The sequence below is a fragment of the Crinia signifera genome, chromosome 1 (genome assembly GCF_055691185.1).
Source record: "Crinia signifera chromosome 1, ASM5569118v1, whole genome shotgun sequence".
NCBI lineage: Eukaryota > Metazoa > Chordata > Amphibia > Anura > Myobatrachidae > Crinia > Crinia signifera.
In genome coordinates this window covers 125,451,455-125,470,905 of record NC_139217.1, presented here as the reverse complement: position 1 = coordinate 125,470,905, position 19,451 = coordinate 125,451,455, and the positions used below count along the sequence as shown (strand labels likewise).

General features: G+C 46.0%; 1 protein-coding gene and 1 non-coding gene across 4 annotated transcripts in view; both read left to right on the top strand.

Moving 5' to 3' along the window:
* LOC146060135 (putative ATP-dependent RNA helicase DDX60) overlaps positions 1-19,451 on the top strand; it is a 215,099-nt gene that overhangs the window by 140,109 nt on the left and 55,539 nt on the right. For all 3 annotated transcript variants that reach the window (XM_083173076.1, XM_083173067.1, XM_083173058.1), the window contains 3 exons: positions 8,522-8,674; positions 10,985-11,089; positions 16,025-16,225. In XM_083173076.1, coding sequence (XP_083029202.1) covers positions 8,522-8,674; positions 10,985-11,089; positions 16,025-16,225 — 459 coding nt within the window. The remainder of the gene's footprint in view (positions 1-8,521; positions 8,675-10,984; positions 11,090-16,024; positions 16,226-19,451) is intronic.
* TRNAE-CUC (transfer RNA glutamic acid (anticodon CUC)) lies at positions 7,335-7,406 on the top strand. Its single transcript has one exon. It is a non-coding gene; the product is annotated as a tRNA-Glu (tRNA).

Here is a 19,451-nt window from a genome sequence, read left to right as displayed (position 1 = left end):
TCTCTAGCTTCTAATGGAGCTAGTGTGGGGCTCCTTAATAGTACAGACCATGGATGGGGGCTGTCCTTACCCTATAGTGGGTTCCCCTTTGGGTGTCCGGGGCTCTGCTGGCACAGGCTTACGCCCATTTGTCCTCCTGGTGGGGAGTTTCAGGGTGGTGTGAGGTACCCGGGGTCGATACAGTCTCCTGCGTGGCGTGCGGGGTCATGTAATAAAGGTGCCCGGGGGAGCAGGGGAGGATGGTACCTGGGGTCAGGATCAAGTCGCAGGCTCCTGCCCGTCACTAGGCTGCTGCTGGACCTCTTCTTCGCCGGGGGGCCCGCTAGTGTGGGCGCTGTGGGAGCAGCGTTGCCACACTCAGCCCTTCTTCAGGAGAGCACGCTAGTGGGGGCGCTGCTACTGCAGCGTTGCCTCACTCAGCCGCGCTACTCCTGCTCCGCATTGAGGTCTCTCCCCGCCGGCTGCTCCTTCTCCCCGGCGGCTCTTTCTTCTGCTGCCGTGGCGTCAGCGGGTCCTCGGCCGGCATTCAGGCTCTCCCTGTCCACGCCGCTGGTCTTCTCCCGTCGGGCTCTTCTTCCAGCCCCCTCCAGTCGTTCTCCTCACGCGGCTCGCACACCGCGCTTCCGGGACCTCTGACCTGCTTGGTCCCTCCTCTTCTCCCTTCTCATTCGCTCCCCTTTGGCCATCACTCAGCCGGGGGACAGGTTTTCGCGCCCTCCACTGAATGGGGTATTAACCCCTTGAAGTCCGCAGTCCGGGCGGCATTATAAGACATGGTTGCTTAGCAACCCTATTAACACGGCCCCCGCTGGACAAATTGGTCCAGGTCGGGGTGCCACATATCCACCCACTTTAAGGATGCTCGTCCTCGGGCATCGAACTAGGTAAAGAAATGTTCCGGGAAAAAGGAAAAAAAAAAAAAAAAAAAAAAGAAATAGTCTGGGTTTGGGCCCGCTAGTGTGGGCGCTGTGGGAGCAGCGTTGCCACACTCAGCCCTTCTTCAGGAGAGCACGCTAGTGGGGGCGCTGCTACTGCAGCGTTGCCTCACTCAGCCGCGCTACTCCTGCTCCGCATTGAGGTCTCTCCCCGCCGACTGCTCCTTCTCCCCGGCGGCTCTTTCTTCTGCTGCCGTGGCGTCAGCGGGTCCTCGGCCGGCATTCAGGCTCTCCCTGTCCACGCCGCTGGTCTTCTCCCGTCGGGCCCTTCTTCCAGCCCCCTCCAGTCGTTCTCCTCACGCGGCTCGCACACCGCGCTTCCGGGACCTCTGACCTGCTTGGTCCCTCCTCTTCTCCCTTCTCATTCGCTCCCCTTTGGCCATCACTCAGCCGGGGGACAGGTTTTCGCGCCCTCCACTGAATGGGGTATTAACCCCTTGAAGTCCGCAGTCCGGGCGGCATTATAAGACATGGTTGCTTAGCAACCCTATTAACACGGCCCCCGCTGGACAAATTGGTCCAGGTCGGGGTGCCACATATACATGTGCCCACATCAGCTGCCGACATTAGTAGCATTGCCTATATGCGTGCCCACACCAGTTGCCGACATTAGCATATAGTACAGGGGCTATGTACAGGGGGTATGTATAGTACAGGGGCTATGTATAGTACAGGGGCTATAGTACAGGGGCTATGTACAGGGGGTAAGTATAGTACAGGGGCTATGTATAGTACAAGGGCTATGTACAGGGGGTATGTAAATGGGCTATGTCCAAGGGGCTATGTACAAGGGGTATGTACTGTATAGTACAGGGGGCTATGTACAAGGGGTATGAATAGTACAGGGGGCTATGTACAGGGGGTATGTATAGTACAGGGGCATAGGCGAATCTAGGGGGTGGTCCGGGGGTGCAAAGGACCACCCATTAGCCCATTTTGTAGCTGAGGGATGGGGCTTTCCAACGAGCCCAGCCCCATGTCTCTAGCCCCCTGGGAACCAGAGATACGGCCAGGCAAAGCTGGAACGTTTTCCCTATAGGATAACATGGGACCCGCTAATTCCAACCCCCACCCAGTTCAACGGCTGCCAGTTCCCCCTTCGGCATCACTGAAGCTCGAGGTTCCTGGGATATTGAGGTTAAACCGTTTTTTTTTTCTTAAATGTAATTTCATGACTGTTTATGTTCTTTGAGGGCAGATTTCTCTGGAACCAAACAGCCCAGTTTCACGGGACCAAAATCATTCGAAGCCAACTCAAAAGTTCTGCAATATGATACTGGTCTCATGTAAATGGGTCAGTTGGTTCCGAAGATATAGCTGGTTGGTTAAAGGGGGGTAGGGAGAGGGGACTAGGCTGGTGTATAAGGGGTCAGCCTGGGAATGTCCCTGCATGATCCTGGGACCATATTCCCGGGTAAATCCCTGCATTTTCTGTTGTGAAAGGGGTATTATTTCAAACAGCCGTGACCTGCAGTGCTCTGAATACAGCCGGGCAACCCCCTGCTCTCTGCCCCAGCTGTCAATGACAGTCACCCCTGCAGCTTCCGCTCCAATTCTTCTCCCCGCTTTCACCTCAGCCCCCCCCCCCCTAATCATGTGGTGCTGGCGCCCGGTGTGCTCCCCCGACGTCACGCACAACAACAGCACACACAATATTTAAAATGTCCACTCGGCTAGAGGGGGCACTAGGAGGGGAGTGGGAGCGTGCTCTGCGTTGTACTCTGCTCCTCTCCCCATAGAAGCAGCTGCACCGCTCTCCATCTCTCCCTGCAGCAGCAGCGAAGGCTCATATAAAAATGTACAGTAAGTGGCACTTTTGGGGGCATTGCTTAAGGGATGCTATAAGTGGCGGTATGTGGGGGCATTACGCATAATGTGTCGCTTAATGTGTAAGGGGCATTACGGTGTGCAGCATCATGTGTAAGCGGCATTATGTGTGCAGCATCATGTGTAATGGGTACTATGGTGCGCGGCATAATGTGTAATGGGTACTATGGTGAGCGGCATCATGTGTAATGGGTACTATGGTGCGCGGCATAATGTGTAATGGGTACTATGGTGTGCGGCATCATGTGTAATGGGTACTATGGTGTGCGGCATCATGTGTAATGGGTACTATGGTGCCATCAAGCAAGAACCCCCTAGGAATGAGCACGTAGGTAAGCAGCACTTATGTGGCAAATATGTAATGGGCATTACGGTTTGTTATATAGTATGTAATGGGCATCATGATGTGTGGCACAATGTGTAATGGGCATTATGATGTGTGGCCTTATGTGTAATTGGCATTACGGTGTGTGGCTTTATGTGTAATGGGTATTACGGAGTTTGCTAAAATGTGTAATGGGCATTACTGTGTATGGTCTAAAGTGTAATACCACACCCCTTTTTGTGATGCCACGCCTCCTTCCCATGAGGCCACACCCCTTTTTGACGCGCGGCGTAGCCGCGCAAAGTTACCCCTGCTATTATATCTAGATCTGGGACCACCCATTACCATAATTCTAGATTCGCCTATGTACAGGGGCTATGTACAGGGGGTATGTATAGTACAGGGGCTATGTACAGGGGGTATGTATAGTACAGGGGCTATTTACAGGGGGTATGTATAGTACAGGGGGTATGTATAGTACAGGGGGTATGTATAGTACAGGGGCTATGTACAGGGGCTATGTATAGTACAGGGGCTATGTGCAGGGGGTATGTATAGTACAGGGGGCTATGTACAAGGGGTATTTATAGTACCGGGGCTATGTACAGGGGCTATGTATAGTACAGGGGGCTATGTACAAGGGGTATGTATAGTACAGGGGCTATGTACAGGGGCTATGTATAGTACAGGGGCTATGTATAGTACAGGGGCTATGTATAGTACAGGGGGTATGAATAGTACAGGGGCTATGTACAAAGGGTATGTATAGTACAGGGGCTATGTGCAGGGGGTATGTATAGTACAGGGGCTATGTAGTGACTATTAGGAAATGAGTCAGGATCTGGTAATTCATGGGTTACTATTCCTAGACTCTAGTATTAGTAAAATAACAGGTAAAGTCACTGCAATGATATCAACTTATTTAGACTGGAGATAAGCAGCTGATATATTGCACTATGAAATGAGGGCTAGAACAATGTGATTTGCAAAACAACAGTTAATGCAGAGTGGGGACTGTGTGACCCTTGCAAGGTCAGTGTGTAACTGTGTAAATAAAGCCTCCCTCCATCCATCATTATCCCCCTCACTCATGCTCCACACTAGCGACCCTCTTGTCCTGTCCTGAGCACCTGATCCCTCGTGGCCAGGGGGAAGTTATAATGCTCTGCTCAGAAAATTAGCTTCCCTGTAACCCCTTCCCTGCCGGGCAGAGCAGACTGGGTGGTCACCTCCTGAGTAGCAGCAGCATAGCACATACACAAACATACTTGCTGCTGCTGCCTCCACCATCCGTCCTCAGTCACCTGTAAGACTACGATGATATGCATATGTGACATCCACTCACGGGCAGAGGGAATGTCTGACCCGGGGATTAACCCCTGACGCTACTACTTACATTTTCAGCACTACCACTGTACTCGAGTCACAGCCCGGCAGCTGCTTTGAAGTTCCCACTGCTGCTGCTGCTGCTGAGTTCAGTACCTGCCTACTCTCTTACACAAACAGCCTATAGGCAAGCAGCTTACTCCTAAATGCACCCCGTGCTGTGCCTGGCAAGGGTTTGTGGGAGTTGTAGTTTTAGTATTTGCTGCCGGGCTGAGGGAAGGTTGTGCGTGTGGCCCTGCCAGGAGGGATAGCGGCCGGTTCTGGTGTCCTATGACCCGGCCGACCAATCCGCCTCTGTCAGCAGAGGATGTACAGCAGGGAGGGCGCCTCTCCTGCCCAGCGCCTACCTGCTTTGCATCCTCTGCTGAGCGGGTAGCGCTGGCCCTGACTACCCTTGGAGGTTGCCACTGAGGGAAGATCTACTTGTCTCGTCTTTATTTGACTGGGCTGTTGAGGCCGAATTATTAAGAAGACAAGGTATTCCAGCGGTGGCGATTTCTACCATGGTTAAAGTAAGGAAGGAGGTCACGTCAGCTCATTACCATCGGATCTGGAAGGCATATATAATATGGTGTGACGTCAGTTGCCAAAGGCGGTCTTTTCCTTGACAAGACTTCTTCGTTTTTTACAGTCAGGTTTCACAGCAGGTCTAAGTCTAAGTACATTAAAAGTAAGGTCCTAATTCCTGAGGTCCAAACCTTTTTGAAGGGGGTGCTTCGGTTAAGACCTCCCTTTACGGCCCCTACAGAGCCTTGAGATCTTCCCTTAGTTCTAGGCTTTTTGCAGTCAGAACAATTTGAGCCATTGGAGACAGTAGATTTACGCTACTTAACTTGGAAGACTCTTTTTTTTTTTTTTTACTTACTTTTTATTTATTTCGAAAGACAGAGTACATAGAAAAAAGACAAAGACAAACATCATACAGTTCCATTAGTAGTTCAATAGGCCCCGCATATTGTTAACATATTAAAATACTTGCCCCTTGACATACCTACATAGACACTTACATACAACATACATATCCATCCAGTGCTGCCCCTACCATTCAGTTTGTTCTCGCATGATGATAGAATCTAATTTTCCTTGTATATTTGCCCATCTTCATTTCCCATCTATTTAAAAATCTCCCTACCCGGTGATGTATCTTATTTCTTTGTTTACATGGTTTACAATTACCACTCTATATTTATTTACTTATTATAAAGAAAAATACAAATATGGCGTTCATGATAACATAGTGTATATATGTTCTATAGTGGCCCCATCTATACCTTCTCATCTTTATTTCATTGGTGAACCTGGATAGCTTCTATTTCTATACGAACCCCTTTCTTACTAACAAAAAAAAAAAAAAAAAAATACTTTTCTAAATATATAATGTATAGTATTATTAATCCTTTTATAATTTTATATGTGATCGATACGTGTATTCTACTCGTGTACTACCTATTAACTTTCCAGTGCAATATACTTTACTATGCAACTGTTTCATATTTATTCTGTGGGTTATATTTAAACCGTCACGGGTTTTTATACAAAAATTATTTCCTTAATCTATTTGCTTTTTTTTTTTTTACTTTTTTTTTTTTCTTTCCCCTTATTTTCTTAACCATTTTTGCCAGATTTTATTAAACTTCTTTAAAGTGTTCCTGTGAATATAAATGTGTTTTTCGTGTTGGACCGTATAGTCCACCAGTGCTCTCCAACCTTTGATGTCCGGGGCCTTTTTTGCCATCCATGTCCTGGCTATCATAACCTTTGCTAAGGCACACATATTGGCAATGAATGCCTTATCATCTCTGTTCATTACGCCATCGCCTGTTATATTTAATAGACAACATTTTGATGTGAGGATCTCCTCCTCAATCCCCAACTTCACCAGGGTCGATTTCACCTTGTCCCAAAACCCTTGAACTTCCTGACATTCCCATAGTAAATGATAGAACGTGCCTGGTGCCTTGTTACATTTTGGGCACTTATCTGATGTCTTCCCCCCAAATTTCACCAGGTTACTCATGGTGATATATGATCTGTGTAAGAGAAATAGTTGTATTTGCTGAACTCTGATGGAATTTGTAGCTTTATACACTGATGCAACCGCGATGTTCCACTCCTCTATATCTATCCGCCCAATATCACTTTCCCATTTCTCCTTTAGGTTAATCAATCCTTCCTCATTTTTCACCCGCAATAGAAGGTTATAGATTTTTGACACCTTTTTAACTTTATTGCTTTCTGTCAATATCTTTTTAATTGGGGAGACCCTAAATTCTGGGGGTGATCCCTTAAATTGTTTACTTAATGCATCTCTCAATTGTACATATCTATAGAAATAAGATGAGGGTAGCGAGTATTCCTCTTGTAATTGGTTAAATGATTTTAATTCTCCACCCACATATAGTTGACTCATGGCTGTGATCCTATATGGACTCCATACCTTGGATACCTGAAGATCTCTAAGCTCCTTAAAACCTTTTGCATCCCATAGCGGATGGTCCACCTCTATTGCTTGGAATTTCATTATTTTATGGGCTTCCCTCCAAATTTTCACTGCCTGTGTAACCAATGGGGGATCTCGTTTTAAAACTTGACCTTTTACTAATTTTTGTAAGGGTGTATTACCCCCTCCATTCTGCAATACTAATTCCTTTATCCCTTCGTTATCTGTTGCCCCATCCATCCACCCCACTAATGATATTATTTGCCCAGATAGGTAGTACAATTTGAGGTCAGGTAGAGACATGCCACCATTCCCTCTTTTCCTCATCAAAGTTTGTAATTTTATTCTAGGACGCGCATTTTTCCATATAAAAGAGGAGAAAATACTATTTATTTTTCTGAAAAAGGAGTTATTTAATCACTCCCTGGTGGTCTAGTGGTTAGGATTCGGCGCTCTCACCCCCGCGGCCCGGGTTCGATTCCCGGTCAGGGAAAGGGAGGTTTCAGCACGATTTTTTACACATGGGGGTATAACTTGGAAGACTCTTATGTTGTTAGATTTGGCTTCGGCTCATAGAGTCTCGGACCTCAGTGCGTTGTCTTGCCGTTCGCCCTTTTTTAGTTTTTAACGTGACAGAGCAGAGCTGAGGACTCGTCAAGATTATCTGCTGAAAGTTGAGTTGGCATTTCATATCAATGAGTGGTGAATGAATTGTGGTACCTGTCATCTCTTGATGTTGTTCGAGCATTACGTCTTTACGTCAATCGTACAGATGCTATCAGAAGATCGGATTCTTTGTTTATTCTGTATGAAGCAGGAAAAAGGGGTTTTCCAGCATCTAAGTTGACATTAGCTCGCTGGATTTGCCTGACTATACATGAAGCTTATCTTTTTTTCTTCACGTCCTGTTCCAGTGGTACTGTCAGTCCATTCCACTCATTCAGTGGGGACTTCGTGGGCAGCCGCTAGAGGAATATCTCTGTCCCAAGTGTTCCGGGCGGCCACTTGGTCAGGAACTAATACTATCATCAAAATTTACAAATTTGGAAACTTTTGCTAGGCCGGAGGCCAATTTTGGCCAGGCCGTGTTACAGGGAGAGTAGCGCTGACCCACCCATGGGGGTAGCTTTGGTATATTCCCATGGTTTAAGGCAGTGTCCCCTGCTGAATGTGGGAGAAAATAGGAATTTGGTACTCACCGGTAATTCCATTTCTCCTAATCCGCAGGGGACACTTCGCGCCCTCCCAGCGCCTCTGTTTCTATTATATTTAAATAGTGTGAATGAAAGCATATGGTTTCACTGGTGATGGTTTTTTCCTTAATTTTGTTAGTTTGCTTTTACCTGTCTGGTTAATTCTTCCCAGAGGTTTCCGGGTCTCCTTTTCTCTCAGACACGGTTTATCCTAAAGACTGCAGCCTGCAGGGGAATGGGAGGGGAAGTAGCCAGCTGGTCAAATTTTCTAAAAGTGCCGGCTCCTCCTGACCACATCCCAATTTCCATGGTTTAAGGCAGTGTCCCCTGCAGATTAGGAGAAACGGAATTACCGGTGAGTACCAAATTCCTATTTTTTATTTCTTCTACTTTATTGAAATATTTTTCTTTACAGACATTGAGACAAATTTGTTGGAGTACAAGATATTCCAGACTTGGAGAAAATCTCATATCTCTATCAAGAAAAGGCATTGGCTTCCATCATGGTGCAATGGTTGCTAAAGAAAGGAAGTTTGTGGAGATGCTGTTCAGGATGGGCTACTTAAGAGTGAGTATTTTACACCACCCACAGCTGTCATTGAAATACATTCGATTTTCTGGATTTTGGTTGTGTTACCATTCAAATGTCTCAACACTTTTTATTCTGACAATGAGGGAGGCATTCAATTAAAGTGCCGACAAAATTTGTCATGGGTGAAAAACAGGTGGATCAGAGAATTCACGTGTTTTCTGCCACTTTTGTGCAAAATTGACCCAAAAGAAAAGAGCAAAAGGCATGGGCAAAAAAAGGATGTTAAAATAGAATTGAAGGAGCATTCGGATAAACAGATGGACAGAGAATTCTAACGTGGCATAGGTGGATAGACAGATGGACGGAGCGCATATGCAGACAAACGGACAGACAGAGCACCATATGGGTGCATGGATGGCTGTTGGCAGCATTGACAGACAGGTGCACAGACAAAGCACCACTGGGGGCAAAGTCAGCCAGAAGATTGGACAGGAGCTGGCATAGACAGACAGATGGATGGGTGGTAAAGGAGAGGGTGTCTCACTGTCAACAGGATTGTGTGGTACTATCCATGCAATATCTATCCACTTTCATCAGCTGCATAGCGCCAGCTCCATTACTACCGTTATGCTTCTGTGTTCTCTTTAAGAAGTGGCTCTGTGCACACACTGAGGGCGGCTCCTCCTCCCTCACAGAAAGTGAACCAAACTTGATGCACAGCAGCACCAAATAAAAATAAAAAAAGAATCTAAAAGGGTGCAGTGAAATTGCCTCTCCAAGCTGCTGGGCCCATGGCATCTGTGTCCTCTGCCTAAAGCACGCAAAGCATAATCCCCAATAGGCAGTTGCCAAGTCCTGCAATAGCAAATGGGATCCTGTACTTATCCCTTATCCTGGATCGAATAAAAATGTTCCCTATTTGGATACTGTGATAATGACCATCAATAATTTTTATCGGCCCAAGTGGCATTGGGGATAATAGGATATTGCAGACACCACAAAAATATTATTCATTTTATAAAGGAGGAACATTCTAATTCTCATTATCCTGCTGCCTACAACCCATTGCATTTGAGTGGTTATCTTTAGTTAGAGGGATGCATTTTTGTGTGCATTCCTAGTCAGACTTTGGTCTTTTGTGTTACGTGCAGTAACCCAGCATACCAAAAGCAGAGTGAATTGTTCACTATTGACCCAGTTTTCTTTACAACTATAAATCAAAGAAACACAAACCTAATGTATCAATTTCCAAATGCACTATACTGTGAATCTACAATTCAAAGGAGTTATATATGAATATGTGCATATAGGCAGAATTTGAATATTGTATCATAGGAGCTTTATGTCACTGTCAATGTCCAATACAAATTTGTTTGATATTTTCCCTGCAGCTTCACAGATGCTTACAGCTCTGACAATTATTAGCAACAGCTCGACTATAAATAATCAAGATACATAGGTGAAAGCCATATGGCAAATGTAATGAAGACAATATGTTTGTAAAATGAAAACAATACAAATAATGTGTATTATTCATGGTGTATCTACTAGACCAGGGGTTCCCCAAACTATTTTGATCTTGGACCCCGACAGACAATTAGAGTTATTACAAGTTCCCAGCAAGTAACCGCCAAATGGCCACCCTATGTGTGGTCAGCAGACCTCACATGCACAGAATCATTTAATTGGAACCGTACATGTGAAGTTCCTGTGTAGATAAGGGATCAAGGAGTGCAGCCTGCTTGTGACAATGGTGGCAGAAGCTGCTTCTGGATGGTATAGGTAGGGACGTCTCTAACATTAGGCAGTTTTTGACAAATGCCTAGGGCACCAGTATCTGGCCACCAGGTCTGCCTATCATACAATTAACGATGTCTACAAGAAAGTTTCCTTTGTTGTACTTAATGTAGGTGGTGGCTGTTGAACTTCTAAGATGCCACCTTCACTCTTTTACATGAGGGCTGGAAATTGACTATTGGTGGTAGTATGGGGTTTGGGGGAAGGTCAGTAGATTGAAGTTTTGATTAGGGTGCTGAGAAGCCTTATACCGGACCTGGGTACAGGAGAGGCAGAGCACTGGAGCTGCCTGATGACTTCTCAGATCTCTAAGCCAGTGTTCCAAGTAACAAACACTCTCAGACTCCATGGATCACTGGCTGAGAGATTAGAAGAGGAGTCAGCAACATGGAGTCACAACTCCATGTTGAGATGGTTGGGATCCACAGTTTGATAACCACTGTACTAGACCAATGAGTGCTGTTATCTTGTAGCCTCCTTCATGGATAAAAAACACATTGGGAAAAAAAATGTTGTACGTGCATTAAGATTCTATTTGTTTCTTCTCAGGTTATAACAGCCACCAGTTCACTTGCCCTAGGGATCAACATGCCATGTAAATCTGTGGTTTTCCTACAGGATTCAGTTTTCCTGGATGCTCTGAACTTCAGACAGGTATATTATACATCACAATGGATTTTATATATACTATTGCATCTGTGCAACTTACTGTGTATTTAGGGCTGATGATTTACACATGAATGGTTGCATGCAAAACATACTGTACAACCATTTGTATGGTTTACATAAAAATGTTATGGTTGTGGTTCTGCAAAGCCCCCTGTCAGTGACAGTATGAGTGACATGATGCTAGTTTGGGGGAGTGACGAGTGTTGCCTGGACTTTTTTTAAGGTATGGTCAGCAGAAGCTGCTTGTGCATCCAATTTGCACTGTTTTACAAATCAGATGCATTGTAACAGAAAAAAGATGCATGTTAAGTAACTAGTGGGGGAGAAATGATCAAGGTTGGGTTTTTTAATGATAAAAGAAACAAGAGCATGTTTGAATGGTGAGATAAAAATGTTGCTATAGAGTAATATGATAAGAGGTGAGCAAAGTGGGAACAGAGAGTGGGGGGAGATGAAGTATAGGATTTGGGAGGGGTTCATGTAGCAGTTGGAGGTGGGAAAAGGATAAGATGGGGGAGTGGACTTCCTTGTTTCTGGTAGGGTAGAAGGAGCACAAGGTGGTTTGGCTGGAGGATGGTAGGTGCTGACATGGGGAGATGGGAGAAGAATTTGTGTAGGATTGCCTCAATTTTGTAGGAGAAGAGGGAGGCAAAGTCAGCAGTGAGGAAGGATGGGAGGGGGGTGTAGGAGCATGTTGAACATATCAAAGAGGCAGCATGGACAGGAGAACTGAGAAGAGATAAGGTTGGAGTTTTTGGAAGAAACAATAAACTTGAAATGGAGAAATCTGCCAGAGAGTGAGATTTTCTCCAGAGGTGCTCATCTGTACATGAACATTTTTGCAGGAATCTAGTCATTTTGGAGTGCCAAGGATGTGGGGAACAGGGGACATGGGGGCAACAAAATCAACTGTGGAGGTGAGGGTGGAGTTATAGAAGGAGAACACCTGGGTGGGACAGGCCATGTTGGATAGTGGAGAAATGAGAATATTGAGGGAGGTTGAGATAGTAGGATTGAAAGACCCAACATGTGTCTGGTGATGGTGGGCCTATGAGTGAGGAAGAGAGGGTGAAAACATGTAAAGTGTGGGAGAAGGAGAAGAGAGAATTAGAAATGTCAGATCAATCATACTGGTGGGTGAAGTCAAGCTCCACTGAGTTGCCAAGATGGTCAGTGGGGGTGGAGGTTCATTGGGAAAGGCCAGATGAGCAGGTGAGTAGGTTTGTGTCAGCACCAAGGATTTCTATGTTCCTGGCTGTGAACTAGGTGGGCCAGTGGAGGGCACTGAAAACAGGAAACAAGGTTTTTTAATGTATCGTGAGGACATGCACTGGACCAGAGGTCTGGCAGAGACCAGGAACAGGGGTGCGGAGTCTAACTTGCCAGTGGTGCTCACCCAGGAGCCCGCGAAGAGCTGTGGACTTACAGATGGAGCCCTCCTCATTTAGCCTGTTAATTGGATTAAGTGAGTAATAGAATTACTATGCTAATCCCGTACTATATTGTTCTATGTATTGTATTACTGCTGAGAACAATAGGATAGCCATAGTGAGCCATGACCTAAGGAACAAAGTTGACAGGGGCTCCAACTGTAGATGTGCCTGAAGAGCAGGTCACGCCCCCCTGCACTGATCCTCTGGAACTAGCTGACTGGTGACAGAGGACTCTGCGGAGCATACACTAGAGATCTTGAGAAAGATTTAGAGTTTAATGAGTATCAGTCTAGAGACTGAGGGTATCAATGGTCATGGATGCCGGGGATGGTTGCTGATGGCCTGGGAGCCATAGGTAAGTATCAATGGCCCTGAAGCCAGGGAGTGTTGACGGCCTGGGAGCTGGAACAGTTGAAACTGGAGATAATTGTTGACGGCCTGGGAGCCAGAGATGACGGCATGGGAGCCGTTGATGGTTTTCAATGGCCTGGGAGCTGGAGATGACTGTCGATGGCCTGGGAGTCTGTGATGATTGTCAAGAGCTTGGAAGCTGGTGATGACTGTCGATGGTCAGGACACAGATGGTGTTATTCACTGACTTAGCCCAATAGCGGGTAGTTGGCCTAGGAGCCAGTAAGGGGTAGCTGGTCTGAGAGTAAGCGGTTCGACTGGTTCAGCCTTTAAGCTGATCGCAGGTGTCACGGCGGTGCTCATGCAGCGAGGTACCAGTGTGGAATCAACGTGGCATGACTAGCGGGGCCTGGAGGGACACAGGGGACATCGCGCCATGGGTCATGGCCAGAGGAAAGACAAAGTGTGGGTCTGTGCCGCTGGGTGCACCAGCGCAATAGTAAGTGACGTGGCCGCAGATGCGACTACTCACCGCGATTCCTGACAGGTTAGTTTATGCTGATTTACGCATGTCAATTGGGATGTTAAAGTCACTGAGGATGATAGAGCGGAGGTCAAAGAAGAGGAAGTGGGATGGCCAGTGAAGTTGTCGAGAAATGGGGAGGAGTGGCCAGGGGATCAGTAAATGGTCGCCATACAGAGGTGAATGGGGTAGAAGAGCCAGATAAGATGGAGCAGCATGGGAGATGGAGTCATAGGAGGAGAGACAGATTTTGATTATTGTAAGTATGTTAAGGGTGGGGTATGAAAAGGTTGTGGATAGTGAGCAGCTTGCTGTAAATTGATCTGGAACTCTAGAGTCCACTGGAGAAAGGGAGTGCGGAGATTTGGATAAGGTTAGCTGGGTTATGGGTGCAGGATGTGGTCTGAAACTGGGTGGGGAGTGAGAGCAAGTATGGTAGTGGAATGGTATATGACAGGGTCATAGAGCCATAACTCCGGTATAGAACAGTACATTACAGTTAAGTGGTGTTGTTCAGAGGAGTATTCTAAAATACTAGGTGAGTAGGTGAAAATACTACAATAAACTATTAAAAGTGGGTGTACTGGAAAGCAAAGGCAGTGCAAGCAGGATGTTTGGAGAATAATGGCAAACTGAAATCAAAACAAAGTAGATAGTGATATTTTGATGAATAGAAAGTAGTGGTTGAGAACATTGGGTCTAGAGGTGTCCAGGCTGTGCATTCAGCAGGTGTAATAGTAACTCACTCATTCCTATACTCCTCCCATTGCCATTCAAAATCTTTACAATCCATCAGTTCAGCTCCATCAATCTCCTTTGACCTCCTTTCTCTCCTTCCAATCTATCATCCTTTACACCTGTTACACAGAATAAAGGGCCTGATTCTGGTTGACTCTGTAAGCTACGAAGATGGTCGTTATCGAGTGCTGGCCCCGCCACCCCGCCAAAAATCCTCACTCTCCACCACCATTTTCCCTCGCACCCATGCCAGGGGATGTGTACTGAAGACACATCCCATCGCATGCCGACGTTGTAGGAGAAATCATTTGTTGGTCGCCGACCATCAAATGATTTCTCCTGCCTTCGCAAATAAAAGTCAGTCTGAACTTACTTTTATTTGGGGGGCCCGGGATGTAGACAGGGCCCGCATACCCATGGGAACGCCCAGCATTTTAATGGCAAACAGAGGAGTATAGGAAAGAGTGGAGAGGCAGAGTAGGTAATGAAGAGAAATACTTAGAGTAAATACTGTTTCTCTATTTCTGTTCTGACGGTCCAGTAGCTACACAAATAGGTTAATTATAATTTGATAACTTTTTACTACTAATATCAATGTATCTTACATTTCTTATGCAGAGGAATGTAAGATACATTGGGCGAGATTTAGTGAGGTCCGATATCGTGACTTTTGCGATAATATCGCCAAAAACTATCCAAGATCGCACTTTTTTTGAAAATCGCACATTTTATAGGATGCGAATTCCGGCAAAAAAAATCCCACTTTTTGCCGCGAATTTGAACATTCTGACCTGGCGATTTTTAGTAACACTTCAATTCGCATCCAGATGTTTTCCCATTATAAAGTATACAACTCACAAATTTAATGAGATGTGATTACAGGAAAACGTTACTAAAAATCGCAAAAAATAGACTAGGTTCTGACAGGCGCATTTGACAGAACCATGCACAGATCATTGAGATCTGTGTATGGTTCTGTCTTAAAAAATGTGTTAAAAAAGCGAAGGGGTCCCCCGTATTTCTGAAACCAACCCCAGACTCTTGGACTAGTTCTGGTTTCAGAAATACATGGGACAAAAGACTGGGGGTCCCCTTTAGTTTGGAACCAGCACCGGGCTCCAACAACCCGCGTTGTCATGCCACAGCCGGGGGACACTTTTTACATAAGGTCCCCCTGCCATATCATGCCCATTGTGGCTGGACAGCCCTGGACGGGGTACCTGGGGGAGTAGGGAACCCCCAATAATGGGGTTACCGTTCCCCCCCAGGCTTTACCCATCCAATTTTGAAGCCAAGGGCCGTCCCTGGCATTTGTGGGCGGTGGATGCCGGGCTGATACGCATAAACGTTTAAAAAAAACATTGCTTTTAACAGGTGAACTTCAAGTCCCAGAAGGCCGGCCCTGCATGCTGGGACTTGGCGAACCACAAGTCCCAGGATGCGGGGCATTAATGGGCCCCCTTGAACTTGTAGTCCACCTGTAAAAAGAATGTTGAAAAAAACAGTGACAGTGAAAAGTAAAAGTTTTTTTAAACACACACCACATTCATTTTACACCAGTATACTTACAACTCCAGGCTCCAGCATTGTCTGTGTCCCCTGCAGCAGCTCAACCAGCACTGACTGCGGGGTGAACAGTCTGCTAACTGCTTGTATTGCGCTGTGACATCGCTTTACAAGCTGTCAGAAGCGACGGAGGCAGCTGGCTCACCCCGCAGTCAGTGCAGGCCTGAATCAGGCCCTAAGTACTTGATCATTTAGGCATATTCTTAGAATACTATTTGAACTTCTCTGTACAGTATGCTGCATTTGTGTGATGATGTAACATGCCAATAGCAGCTAAATATGCTTACCCTGCTTCTTCTCCACTTTCAGATGGCAGGACGTGCTGGCAGACGGGGTCAAGACCTACTAGGAAGTATATACTTTTTCAATATTCCAATGCCAAAAGTGAAAAGGCTCATGAAGTCCAATGTTCCAGAGCTAAGAGGTCAATTTCCTCTGAGCGTTTCATTTATTCTAAGATTAATGCTACTGGCTGTAAAAGCCGATGACAAAGAGGATGCCAAGGCCAAGGTAAGCCTTTCTATGCAAGGATCCAAGACCAGAGACATCAAAACACATAAGAGTTGACACAATTGTAAAATAAATAACCTGGGGGTATTGTAAAATAGATCTACAGCAAAGCTAGATAGTGAATAGATTGACCCCCACAGGATGAAAAGATCAACAGTAAAAAGGTTGATTATGACAGGTACAAAAGGTTCCCACAGGTAAAAGGTTGAAATGAAAATGGTTAACACAAAAAGTTTAACACAATCATTTTTTTGTACCAAAATTTGTCCATTTCCCAGTTTGAGCCTAATTATTTGCAAAAGCGATTGCACCTGTGATTTTTTTTTTCACATTGCCCATGCTCACATGGCCTAATGACATGTATTTATTGTATACAACAATTGAAAAAAAACAGCGCTGCAGAAAAGTGGGCTTCAATTAGTGATTGTAGCAAGTGATTGTAGCAACATAAATCCAATTCCTACTTCCACGCATCCAAACAATGTTGCAGGCGCAGGAACTGAAACAACGACTGGGGTCTAATTCACCCCTGATTGGCAGACACTTACTTCTAAGTTCTGCCCCGCATACATATAATGGTTTCTTTGGATCTTCTACCACTATGAACATCCACGTCTGTACACTGATACAAATGTAACACTTACTTAATGGTTCTGCCACGCGTTCACGTAGCAGGTTCTTTGTAATCAGGACCCCGATCTCCAAAGGTAAAAAAGATTTTATTGTCCGAAAGGCATGCAAACCAGCCGGCAACAAGGGGAATATACACAAGAGGGAGGTGTGAGGTGGTAACGGGACGGGTGTCCGATGGACCGGTCACAAGCGCTGCAGACACTGGAGACTATGACACCTTCCGTCTTCAGACGTACGCCTCCGTCCTCCTCGTGGATAGATTACATGAATAACAGGAACGTCATCAACGCGTTTCGAAAAGATATTTTCCTTTATCAAGATACCTCTCATACCTTGTGATCGGTCCATCGGACACCCGTCCCGTTACATCCTCACATGTCCCTCTTGTGTATATTCCCCTTGTTGCTGGCTGGTTTGCATACCTTTCGGACATAAAATCTTTTTTTTTTCAATTATTGTATATAGTATTTCTTGGGTTTTCCTGATTGGGGAGATTGATGGTCCCCAGAATTTGACCAGCTGCTTGCTATTTAATTAGCACTACCGCCTGATTAGGAGTATTTTATGTATTTATTGTACTTATCTCTGTATATCTGCATGGATATTCCCAGTAGCATTGACATCATCCTATTATGTACAAGAGACTAAGCAGCTGATTTTGAGTAGCATGCAAAAGCGAATGCGCAGCCGATGTTGGCGATTGCAAATCTGTCATTTGCAAACTGCTTCCTTTGTGCACAACCATGGTTGGGAGGTATGCATGTGGCTGATTGTGCAAGATCTAGAACACCAATTTATACAAGACCCCCAGTCACTCCATTAAAAATTGCAACAGCCCTATGGTAAGTGCATTGTCTCTGTCTGGACATGGCCTCCTATGACTACGGTTGTGCATCTGGAAATGCAGACAATAATATTAAAATCACTGAAAAACCCATTTTGGTGTGAGCTACTGGCCACCTCCCAGTCACTACCAAGGAACACCCATCACTTTTCTGCAACAGCACCTGTTATTGTCCTTAGTTGGTGCGATGTCTGTGTGCCCGCCAACTGTTTGTCAGAAATAAATATAAAGCGTTACAGAGAATAAAATGTATTGTTTTTGTTGCTACTTCAACGCAGCCGTGACCATGTCCTGTTCCCGGCTGCCTCAACACTGAATTGGCAGGTGGGATCGAATGCCAAAAAGGGGGCATGGCTGCGAGGCGGGAAATCGTCTTCTGCTGAAGAGTAAACTAACAAAGTAGAAAAATATGGAATCATTAATTTGAATTACAAAGCTCTAAAATTTGAAATCTGCATTAGAAGAAATTATGATTTTATAACAGCTCAGTGGCGCACGCAGGGGGGTTTCTGGTTCTCCTGAGTGCTCGGCAGCACAACTTTTCAGATGTGCTGGGCACTGAGCAGAGCCGTGGCGGGAGCCCGGAGTTCACTACTTTACAAGGGAAGTGACACTGGCAGGCAGGGACAGCGCAAGGAGTTAAACAGTGTTGAAATTGCCGGGCGCCAATCTACAGTACAGTGCTCCAGTCCTGGCTCCTCTCTCACATACCGGAAGCTGCCAGGGCTGTTGAGAAGCCCTAGGCTGCGGCTGCACTGACCATTGTGGCTGCACTGACTCCTTATACTGCTGGACGTTTCAGCCTGAGCCTGGTGCACTGCTAGCACAGCTGCACAATACCTGTAAATGCACGGGGTACAGGCTTGCAGGGAACTGCACAAGTCAGCGACTGTATGGAGCTTGCTGCCCTGGATACGCTGGCCAGCAGCTGCACACAGTAGCTGCTCTCACTCTGCAGGGACCGCATGTCCTCCCAGCTTTTTAAGTTCACAGAGTGGAAGGAACCCGGAGGATGACCACATACACTGACTGAACACAGACCCCTGCTCTGACCGTATAAGAAGGTCAAAGGTCAGGCAATGGGATCGGAAGAGGTGAGCACCCATCCTACACTGTCACAATAATTAGTTACACAGTCAGCAGTGCTGACAGAGTGTGCTGAGTAGCTAGGGGGACCCTGACACAGGTAATAATAACTCTCCTGTGCCTCATCTCTGTTCCATATCTACAAGGCCAAGTGTTCCCTGCTGCAGCTTAACCCACACCCCTGCCCCCGATACACAGCCTAAACCCCCCCTCCGCACAATTACCCTACCGCAGCCTAACCCTCCCATACGCAAACTAACTCTCGCAGAGTAACCCTCCCCTCCGCAATCTAATGTTCCTGCAGGCTGCAGCCTAACCATCCCATAGCCTAACCCTCCCCTCCACAAACTATTGTGTTTGCATAGTGAATGCCGGCATCCTAGCCACATCACATTTGGAAACCCCCTTATAGAAATCCTGCGTTTGCCCTGGAGCTGCACGAGGTGCCAATGTTTCAGTAGTTAAGCTATGGTTTTGCACCTGCACATGCACCAAATTTCTAAAATACCTGTAAGGTGCATGCTTTACACAGAGGGGGAGATGTTTGAAACAGTGAAAAGAATGGAGAAGTGTTGAGGTGGAGAAGTTGCCCATGTCAACCAATCAGCATTTATCAAGTACATTCTATAAAATGATACACAGCAGCTGAATGCAGTGGCGTAA